Genomic DNA, 11,421 nt, shown 5'->3' with positions numbered 1-11,421 from the left:
AAATTTAACATGCAAGTCTTACCAGGAAAAAGGAGCAGACAATCAGTATCGTTTGTTTTGATTTTCTCCATCTGCATTTGTTGCCAAAAGTTGGCCAAGGGTAGTGGGAATTGAAAATGTTTGTGTTTCTTTGCCAATCTGCAGATACTAAATATCATCCATTTCAATTTTCTCCATTTTGACAGATTGGCAAAGACACAAATGATTTAATTCCCACTTCCCTTGGCCAACTTTTGACAACAGATGCACCATCTGCTAAGAACCTGAGAATTCCAGTGTGAGATCTCAATCCAGTCTGAACTTAAAGAGGAGAAGACAAAGTCATGGAAAACCATTGGGAAGTACAAAAGATACAATATATCAAAACCAATGCAAGTAAAGGCAAGATATCATTACGAGATTCTTTTACTAAAGGCAGCAATTGCTCGACAATTTCACAATTTGCAATGAAAAGATGAGTTGGATTCAGAATTCACAACAGTTAAAGAAATACTAGAGATTAGAGCTCTCCATCTACGGCTCACAATAACTGTAGTTATCATGACCCAATGGATATGGAAAAACGGTTCAGGTGAACTTCAAGCGCTTCGGTCAGTATGGATTTTGGAAACTCCAAAATCCACAAGATCGAGCATTTCATACAACTGTAGCCAAACTTTCTTGAAATGGGAAGTCATTTTCTTAGAATGAAGTTATGGGCCTCACCTTGTACTCTAAACTTTCCCAGGTACTAATAAAACCAAAATGAATACAATTATAAGTAAATTAGATTTAAATCCACAAGATCGAGCATTTGACCCAAAAGAAGCTAAACCTTCTTGGAATCGTAAGCCCCTTCTTTAAAATGAAGTTATGGCCCTCAACCTATGCTCTAAACTTTTCCAATTACTAATAGAATAAAAATGAACACAATTATAAGTATGTTTAAATGATTTGGAAGCTCCAAAAAATGGCACATGATGACACTGTAGAGAAAGCATGTAAGTAGTTACTGTATCATGTTTAATTTAAGACGCGTAGAATATCTCAAATATAAACTATCCTTTAGCCATAAGGAAATAAGATAAGATTAACTTAATGAATAGAACCTTCCCACTAGTTGGTAATTAGTGAGAAAAAGCTCTTCATTGATAGGTAACAAGTGACGAAAAGCTTGTCGAAAAACTTGTCATCAGTTGATAACAGATTGCTCATGATTTATGCCATTACTCATAATAATAATTAAGAAGCCTTACAAGCAGTGTCAATCCATTGCCCACCCATATGTACGGCAGAAGAGAGAGAGACATAGGGAGATCAATGCAAAAATGGCAGTTAACATAGACAACAAGATCAATGAGTGACGGTTTGTGACTTCAGCAGAAGAACATCAAAGGGAAGTGCACCCTCATCGACTCTCCTATCATGACAAACTCACACGCATTTGGCTTTTTGTTCTTTTACCTGGACAGTTATTATTATCTCTGTTCTTATTCAACTCCTTGAAGGTGAATTCCTCGTTGATGTTCTATCTAGTTCTATTCACGCGAAAATTCCTTTTTCATTGTTCTATCCACTTAATTTATCCCGTATGAATTCATATTAGGCCACAAAACCCGGATAAAATGTCTCTCATATATTTTAAGTACAAGAGACGGAATTAATTCTCAAAACTAGATGACTATGAAAGAATGGATCGGGGCACAGAATATGTCAAGCAGTTTGTGCACTAAAAACGATGGACAACGATAAATGTAAATCAAACCAACCATCCTTTAGGCAATTGGTTCTGTGGAAACATGCTTTGGACTACGATGAGTAACGAGTTTGGTAGACAACTCATCAAACTGAGAATGCTGTATACTTGGGTTGGCAAAAAGGATCAAAGCAAGCAACTTCATTTCCACTTCAGTAGAGTAAAGTCTGACCAACCGTGTCAGTTTTACCTCTGGCAGAAGCTCAGACTGTATAAATAGAGACCAAGAGTTATCTACAAACCCCTGAGACTCCCTCTCTGGTAATTACATATTCACAGGATGTATCAGGGATGTGAGGGGCAAAAAGCAAATGGAGTCTTCTCCTTGTTCCGAAATGCATCGGTTCACAACCACACCCATCCCTCATGTCATTCACTGTACTAACAATCTCTTTATCCTTCGACAAAAACAGCCTCGAGTTCACGCAATTCGCCCACGACAGACCGAGCGCAGCACAAACCCGTCTCCCAGATGAATCCAAGCACCCCAAGTTCCCAATCCTCAGCCCATTAATCCCCTCATTGGGAACGACCAAATCAACCACCTGATTCGTCACCACAACCGCGAGATCGAACTTCTCAGCCAACCACTTCAATTTCCCTGCGATCTTGAAAAACATAGACGACCTCCGTTTGAGATCGAGCGGGTTATTGTCGAACTCCGACCGGAACAACGCCGCTATGGAATCGATGACAACGAGCCGAACCGGGAACCGGCTCTTGAAGTTTTCCACGAAAGATTCCAGCTTGGGCAATACGTCGAGCAGGTGGTGGGCGGAGTGCAGAGGGTGCACGAAGATGTGGTCCAGGGGTCGTGGCGGGGGCCGAGGGGGCGGGCGCGGGCGAGCTGGCGGAGGCGGCGGAGAGGGAAGGGGAACTCGGAGTGGAGGTAGAGGGAGGAGGCGGAGAGGCCGCCGCGGGAGGGCGGGAGCTGGGCGGAGAGGAGGAGCTGGAGGCAGAGCTGGGTCTTCCCGCAGCCGCTCTCGCCGACGACCTCGGTGACGGAGCGGCAGGGGACGCCGCCGCCGAGGCAGCGGTCGAGGACGGGGCAGCCGGCGGTGCACTTGGCGGTCGGCCGGGGGCGGACGAGGAGGTCCTCCGGCTTCATCGTCCGACAGTGGCGGGGAAAGAGATTACGACATGTTTTCAAATCTTTGAAACATGTAAATATAGATTCCTTCTTAAATTTTTTTGGGAGCTTATGGGAGCTTCCTCACTTAATTTTTTTTTTTTTTTAAAGTTCTAGTAATTTTGAATTTTTATAAATTACAAATGTTGGCACGAAGACTTATGGTACATTTTTCTTATTAGTTTTTTAAATTTCAATCATTTTTAAATTATGATCCTAAAATGTAAAAAGTTGCCATTTTGCTTTCAATTAATCTGAGAGATGAACTAGAATAAAGGTTGGTAACTCGAAACTAGCCCATAAGTTGATTGATGAAGAGCTGGCAAGTCACTCTAATAAAGATCAATAAATTCATATGAGAATTGATAGATTTAAGATCTTGGTAAACAAGAAAAATAAAAGTTTGTGAAGTATTAAAAAAGAAAAGTTAATAATTTTCAAATTGTCAAAAAAGTTGGTTGTTTTATTGAAGTGTTCGCAAGTCACCAAGTTATTGAGAATTAGGCGATGAGTGATTTGTTTTACTAATAATTTCCTACACTTATCATTTCTTTTAGAAATCCAACAACATGTTCATTTACGAGCAAAACGATAAAATTATCTAGGGGTATGCAAAAGAATCAGGAATCACTCGAATCACTCAAAACCAAACCAAACTAACTCAGAACCAGTGATTCCCATGGCACCAGCCTAGTTCCTAATGCCAATTTATTGGAATTGATGAGTACCAATCCGATTTCTAATTCTAAATATGGAACCACCCACCTAAATCGAACCAATATTTTTGTGCAAAGCATCTATGTGCTCTTGAGTTTGACGTATTTGAATCTAGGGATGATCAAAGTGAGTTCAACTCCAGCTTTGGGAGCTCTTTTAGCAAGTTTGATGATGTGGCCAAAATGAAAAATAGGGAAATCTCTAATGAGAGTTTACCATGAGGGGTAAATAACTTGGGTATTAGTCCGACATTCTTCAAACTTGAAAGGAGATAATGGAACAAGGGATTGCTCACCTTAGGCATTGAGGAGGATTGGTTCATGGTCCAAAGCAATTGCAGTAAGATGAGTGATGATGGGATTTGAAAGCTAACGATACCAATCTGGGTTGGAGCTGCACCTATCAATTGTTCAAAACACCCAAGAATGAATTTGTTGGGGATTTAGACCGGTTTCATGATACCAACAAGCAATTCTCAATTCCAGTTTTTTTAAACTAATTATTAGTAGAAAGTTCCCGATTCAAGGGTGGGAATCGCTCACCTTAATACCAATCACCCCTAAAATTATCCATTATATATGAATATTGTTGCTTCTTCTTTTTTCAATTAGTTGTTCAGTCACAAGAGGACGCGACCTCCGTTCCATGGTCCCTTGAGAGATGTTCAAAAATTGCTATCATCTTCTTCTTGTTGAGGAGTTACATCGATCCATCTTCTTAACTTCTCACGTCTCGAAAAGTAATTCGCACTCGTGGATGATCTAAATCAAGTTATCTCGCGAGGAAATGCCAAGGCCATTTAGCTAATTAATGCCCCATCATAAAGTCACATTGAGCTGTAGGAACCCTCAATTCTTGTTGTCGACTTACATACGTCGCCGCATAAATTTCGCAAGTAACACATGTATGACATTAGGGTGCAATAGACAATCCACGAATACATGAATGATGGATTCATCGACATCGTTGTCAACTATGCATAAGAAAAGATGATGGATCAATGACACTTGGACATGAATTTTCTCATGCTTAACTCGAGGACCGAAAGGTGTGGCAGACCCAATATTATATTGACATATAATGGTCGTTATAAGTCCATATTTAGCTCCATATTCTATGAACTACGAAACATATTTTATAAATGGGCTTATATCACCAGATATAGACGGGCGATAATGCTTGAACTTTTCGTCATCTTCTGTCCGCCATTTTGCATGAGGTTTTGATCTTAGCCAATTAGACATCTTCTTCAATGTCTTTTTATTAAGCTCTTCATCTCGCTTTCCTTCCATACATCATGACATGACAATCCATCGTTATTTGCGATCGACCGTGCGATGCTATTGGAAATCGGGGAGTTGTATGAACGCGACAGACCGAATTCTAGTCTGCCCCAGGGCGAGGCTTTGTAATAACAGGATTGGGAAGAACTATGAGCAAGAGGGCAAACGGTCTTGGATTCTACATCACAAAAGTTCACCATAGCCCAAAGAGAGAAGTAGAATATGAGTTCAAGAAACAACTGTCTCTTGTAGCCTTTGCAATAGGGCCAAAGAAGTTGTTAAGAGTTGGTCATTTTTCGGTTTCATACATCCGACTTGTCGATGATTTGTTTAGATCAATATTGCTCGTGTTTGCACTGGTGCTGACCTCGTTTTGATTTGACAATGTTTAGTAAATCCAATTCGATTTCGTTTTCGCCTAATCCTTCTAAATACTTTCCAATTTTATATTCACAAACAAAGTCGATGCATCCTTGCTAAAGTAGGTTTGTCATTGTTTTCAAGACCTACCTAGGATTTTGCTTTCAAGTCCAACATATAATGACATATACCGAGCCAAATTGATGAGTTTAAGAGATAAATGGTGTGATGAAGAAAAAACGTAACATTTTATATAAATTACATGGTGGTGTAAAATATATGTCACGCAAATAGTCATGCAGTAGAAATTCGTATCTACTAATGAAACGATATAACTCATCAAAAATAAAAAATTGCACACTTGTCAATGTGTAAATCACGATTGTATTTGCTTCAATGCATGCTTCTGGTTGGGCCCCAAGCACGTAGTTACAAACATACAAGTGATAAATAAATGATGACTATATTATCATTTAGGGAAAAGAGCATTAAAGTAACATAATTTTCGTACGGAGCTCACTTTAATATCAAAACTTTTTACCGATTTACTTAAATGCCAAATCGAAGGAAAAAACAATTACTTAAGTACCTCCGATAGCATAGACAAAAAATCCTATATGCTTTTTTTTTAAAAAAAAAAATCCCAGGTGCACTATGACCTAGCCTTTTACCTAAATGGCGTCGTATCCTCTTCAAATTGAATCTTTCTTTCTCTCGCCGCTTGTTCTCTCACCTTTCCTTCCCTCATCTGCGAGCTCTTCGGCTTTTGCGATGGCCCAACTTCCTCGCCCTACCATGGCTAGATCGAGGCCATCCTTGATTCCAACACGACCCGACCTCGCCTCCAAGGCTTCAAACTCTCTGCCCCAATTGTACCCTCATGAGCTCGATTTTTGCCGTTGATCGGCTCGACGTCGCGAAGTTTGTATTCCAGAACGAGCGGCTACCGGAGTGGGTGGGCTTCATGCTCGATAACAACAAGGATGGCCGCGTGCTGGCCGAATTGTGCTCTCTGTATTCGTACCAAATTAGGGTTTTTATTTGGGAAAGAAAAAATGTTGATCAGCATTATTTAGGACTATTAATACTCATTCGAAGTGTCGGCAAGCCGCGTCACTTAGAAAAATTGATAAAACATTACCACATTGGCATCTCAAATCGGCAATAGCACTTAAATGATCAATTTGTAAAAAAAATTACACTTACATGATCTAGCAAAAAATTTGAAGTTATGGTATCTCAATATTCTTTTCCTTTGTTATTAATAAAGACAGGGAATAGACGGTTGTGTCATCATCCACCCACAAACTAATAGGAATCAAAAAAGGGTCCCAACTAACATGTCTATTCATGACGGCAACACAAAATAAAATGGAAAATCCATCCCATGTCACCGTCGGGCATTCTCTTGATAATTGTGGCAATTTCTATTTCCTACAATTTCCGTGACCGAGACCAGACCTTATTCAGCTCTCCCAGGAGCATCATCGACCATGTTCTTCTTCAACCGTCGCTGTCCTCTTGCCTTCCCTTCTACGTCAAGCCCGCTGCTTCCCCTTCATCGCCATTCCTCTCCTCCAAGAAGAAAAACAAGAACCGCTAACCCTAGCCGACCAGCCACGGCTCATTTCGCCTTTTCGCTCTCGTGGGGATCGCAAAGGGAGAAGCCAAAGCAGGATCACCACAAACGCACAAAAGAAAAAGCTAGAAAATCACGTTTATCTGTCAAAAACAGCATACTCATTAAAAACATCGTAATCACGTTTAACATCGCCTTTTCCAGTCTTTTGCGGTCCATCTACATATGCCAGCGCATGCGTGCATCCACGCAAGAAAGAATAGCATCTTCTTCCAAAACCTCGAGCAAAGCTTGCCACTTTAATGGTAGAAACATCGACATTTCGATTCGAGACTCGAAAGCATATCTTCTATGCACGTATTACACAGATCGTATCATACAATCTTTCATTTTACAGAGATCAGTTTCGCTCTCCATTGGCTCGAAACTGCTTGAAAGTTTTAGTACAATGAGAAATCTTTCAATCCTAGGAGAGTAGGTGAGATACGTGGCAGGCGTGCAACCTGATATTCTTAAAAAATTATAGATTATGTGTACTATGCTTATGCTGAAGGCTGTGAGAAAGAATACTTAGCCGGCAATAATTACAAGGAACATGGAATTTTAGCTAGTGTTACTTCAATTTTGCGCAACGTATTTTTGCCAACTCTGTGTCTCTTCAATGGATGCGGTCACGGCGACGCTTGCATGACCCTTGCAACTCAGCGCTCTCAGCACCTTCCACGTCACCTTCCCGCCGCCAGCGCTCCCCTGAGCCTTCCCCTCCCCGGAGTCCCCTGGCGCTGGGAACAGCATCGCCGACGGGCTCTGCCGGAACTGCCGGCTCTTCATGTCGCGGAGCTCCATCTCTGTCGGCGACTTCACCTGCCCGAAAGTGAGCACGTACCACCGCGGCTTCGATGCCGTAGTCCTCTTCACCAGCGAACCCGATTTCACTACGCTTCTTGCCGGTGAATTCCCCGTCGCTTCATGCGAATGAAGCACCTGAGGGGACTGATTCGGCTTCAGCTTGCCGTAATCAAGCGACTTGCAATTCCTGGTGAGGTTCAACTTGGCACTGTTCGATCCGGCGACAGAGCTCTGCAACTTGGACATCGACTCTGATCGCCGCCGGAATGCGAATCTTAGCTCGCTTTCTTCATTGTTCACTGCTTCCTGGGGAGTCATCTTGGTCGGAGATTGCATGGAGGAGAAAGGTGCCAGCTTGCCGCAGACGATGACATCGTCCGCAGAGCACATGTCGGAGCTGAAGTCACTGAAGAACTCAAAGAACTCTGGCACATCGGAGGACGATTGGCGGTGGTGGGTGGGGAAGTGGCCAGGAGTCTCTGTTTCGGGTTCGTCGTGGAGCGGGAGGTCCCTGAGAGAGAGTGCCTCCTCTGCTTCTTCCGGGTCGTACCGCGGAAGAAGTTGATGATCCGCCATGGACGAGAGAGAGAGAGGGGGGAGGGAGGGAGGGAGAAAGAGAAGAGTGAATGGAAGAGGGAAGGGAAAGGGGAGATAGAGTGATTGAGATCGATGAAGAATTTAAAGTTATAAAGAAGTGAGTTTTGAAGAGGTAGAGAGGTACAGCGTGTGGTTATGCCGGTGGAGATGATAACTAATTCAGAATTGAGAGAGAGACAGAGACAGAGACAGAGCGATACGGTGGGAAATGAAGGGCATTTTGTCTTGACATACGAAGAGCGTAATGGAGAAGCTCTTGGGCATGTCATAATGCGATGTCATGCATAGTTCCTAGCGGAAACTTCTGTTTGAGCTTATATTGTCTAGGGCGAGAGATTGCTTGGACGAATGGCCATTCTCTTTGGCCCTTTCGTTGTCAATGGTTTCTAGAAGGAGGGAGAGAGAGAGAGTATGTGTTTTGACCTCGTAATGAATGGTAGAATATATGCCACCGATTACCAACATTCATCGTATGAGGGAGTGTTAAATCATGCAGAAAAAAATACCATTTTGTGCATCACCCGGTAAATATCTTAGGAACTCATTTACAATAGTAACTTCAACATAACCGCATAGATGATGATGGTTCGAGCTGATATGAGAGGATAATGACTTTCTACGCCACACAAATCACAAGTGTCTCCGACCACCGCCTTTATTTAAATACATGCTCAGTTTTCGGCATGGTGCGTGAATCTAACCTAGGATGAAACCTGACTGCAACATCAGGAAAAAAAGAAACTACTACAGCAATTACTCTTGCATAAAAGAGAATTAGAGCATTTCATTGTATGTGATGTCTCTCTATATATGGACATGCACATTGATGAGAGGTCCAGACGTGTCAAAAGCTCTCATACTGAACGCTATTCTTTCTCGTGTAGATGCAACGCATGAACAAGTCAAGGGTAACACTCTGAACCAGAACCACACGGCAATTCTTTGCATTCTGAACCAGAACAACACGGCCGTTCTTCGCATGAAATCAGCCACAGATGGATCACGGTTCGATCCACTTAAAGCGAGAGAAGCGCGTGGACTCCTTTGAGGGGGCATCAACATCAGCTTTTGCCCGTTCGATGGTAGCGGTTAAAAGTCCTTTTCTCCAGTAAGGTTTCATGGAGGTCAAGTTGCTGAATTGACTAACGCACGCCGGTGGCTCATACGGTAAATGAATGCGTACCCCATAGTGTATACTCAAGTGGGCAGAATCTCTATCCTTAGTTCCTTCAAAAAGGGGGTAAACCTCGGTGCAATCTCGTGAGGTCATTTACTGTTTCATTAAGGAATCGGCGGAGATTCTTGTTTGGTCCATTAACTTTCTGAAAGTGCAATGCATGCATCGCCTGGTGGCACGAAAGGGGATGTGCAATTTTCAGTTCATCATCTTATCGTGTCCTTTAGATAAAGCAGAGGAAATGATCCAATCAAATCAAGATGAATAGATAGAAAATCTCCCAGAAAAATATATATATTCAGAAGTACAAAATGGGTGCCTAACATATCACCCATTTGGTATCAGAGAGAGGGTTTTTGATTTTGATTTGGTGGTTGCCTAGCGACTTCCCAAGTTGCGCAACAGAAAGTTGAGGTCTCATCTTTCTTCCTCCTGAAAAATTAGATAGGAATTTGTAAGTTTAATGTTTAATTTTAGGTTGCCTGCACCCTTTTTGTGCCCTGTGATCCCTCACAATGAAATCATATGACTACTGTCCAAGCAGGAGATAGTTAGCTATTAACGGACGGACTATGAGTAGTCGTTATGATCGGTAAAGAGTGTAATATAAAATTAAGAGTTATCGATGAAGGCTATGCAAATAACGAACGTACTTATGAAAAGCTGAGTTATTCTATAGTACACAAAAGGGGATGATACATGAGAGGGCGTATATTTTCATCACAGGGAATCATCATTTTAATAATATGGCCTGTTCTCTTTTTATATTTTATTTCTTAATATGATATGTGGTTCTAATTTATTTTTATTGAGGCGAACAAATGACTGGCTCGCTAGTAGGCAAGAGCAATGTTGTCTGTCCAAAGTGTTGTCCTCCCTTTAAGGGGATTTACTTAATTGAGCCATGCGTTCATGTAAAATGTAAGTACTAAGTTTAAACCTTATTTAATGGATATTGACTTCCATGAGTGATTAGAGATATTAAAGGACCCCATTTGGCACCTCTATTTTGTATAATTTTTTTACTATAAAGTCTTTGGCATTTAATACGGTATGCGAAAATAACAACGCGCCTTAATAAACGTTCTCTGTTTTTTAATATTTTTTAAAATAAGGTAAGGTGTTTGAATGAGTTTGGTGGGCATAATCATGTTGAAAAACCTGTTAACTTTCTAGAAGGAGGACCCCTTGAAACAGGCAGGCCTAGGGAAAAAGACAATTTATCTCTCGAGAATAAAAACGTTTGTAATATTCTATGCCTCGTTAAATTTGAGGGAAAAGGCTAATCTTATTTTAGTGTTTTAACAAAAAAAAAAATCCTTAGTGAAGAACAATACAAGAACTAGGATAGTCCCGCTAACGGTGAGATATGTTTCTTCACATAGACATAATCGGTGGACTTCTTGTCTTTTGCTTTTTCTTTTGTCATTTGATGGCGCAAGGATTATCATAAGTTGTCTCAAAACAACTTGCTCATTGTTCGGCCGTCGCGTGCTTGATCGCATGTAAGAATACACCAGTTAGGATATTTTTGTTTTCTTCCAGCATTAAAGAATTGGATTTGTTTTTTTGTAGAGAAATGTACTGTAGTGATTAGTATTTTATGCTTTGTTTGGTTTTACGGAAAATATTATGTTTAAAAACATTTTCCCTATTTTCTAACATTTAGATGACTTAAAATGAGTTAACATAAAATATTTTCATGGTTAACACAATATTTATGCTTAATTTTAGGTTATTGATTTTCTCTTTTAAAATTGATTGTTCGTTTTTAAAATATAACTAGATATCAATGCCTAGATTAGGTAGGGAACCCCACAACATATGCTTAGTCTTCAACAGCCAAGCTAGGTCCTCAAAGGCCAAGCCTAAGACCTTAGTACTCGCTTTGACAGCCATGCACAAATATCTAGATCCCATGCCCAAGACCCTAGTGCTTAAGCCCCAATCACTGACAACCATGCTTGGATATCTGGCTTGTGCTTGGGTTCTCCG

At 41.1% G+C, this 11,421-nt stretch overlaps 2 protein-coding genes across 2 annotated transcripts; both read right to left on the bottom strand.

The window, feature by feature from the left end:
* Window positions 1-1,732: 1,732 nt before the first annotated feature.
* LOC104435958 (DNA repair protein XRCC3 homolog) lies at window positions 1,733-2,981 on the bottom strand. Its single transcript, XM_010048683.3, is given in 2 exon segments — window positions 1,733-2,564; window positions 2,567-2,981. Coding segments are annotated over 2 exon segments (876 nt in total). The 5' UTR covers window positions 2,844-2,981; the 3' UTR covers window positions 1,733-1,965.
* Window positions 2,982-7,106: 4,125 nt separating this feature from the next.
* LOC104438744 lies at window positions 7,107-8,305 on the bottom strand. Its single transcript, XM_039308365.1, has one exon. The coding sequence runs from the start codon at window positions 8,226-8,228 to the stop codon at window positions 7,422-7,424; it is 807 nt and encodes a 268-aa protein (XP_039164299.1). The 5' UTR covers window positions 8,229-8,305; the 3' UTR covers window positions 7,107-7,421.
* Window positions 8,306-11,421: the final 3,116 nt, after the last annotated feature.

Source organism: Eucalyptus grandis, chromosome 3 (genome assembly GCF_016545825.1).
Source record: "Eucalyptus grandis isolate ANBG69807.140 chromosome 3, ASM1654582v1, whole genome shotgun sequence".
In the NCBI taxonomy this organism is placed as follows: Eukaryota; Viridiplantae; Streptophyta; class Magnoliopsida; order Myrtales; family Myrtaceae; genus Eucalyptus; species Eucalyptus grandis.
The sequence above is the reverse complement of the archived record's forward strand: the minus strand, read 5'-3'. Positions and strand labels throughout refer to the sequence as shown.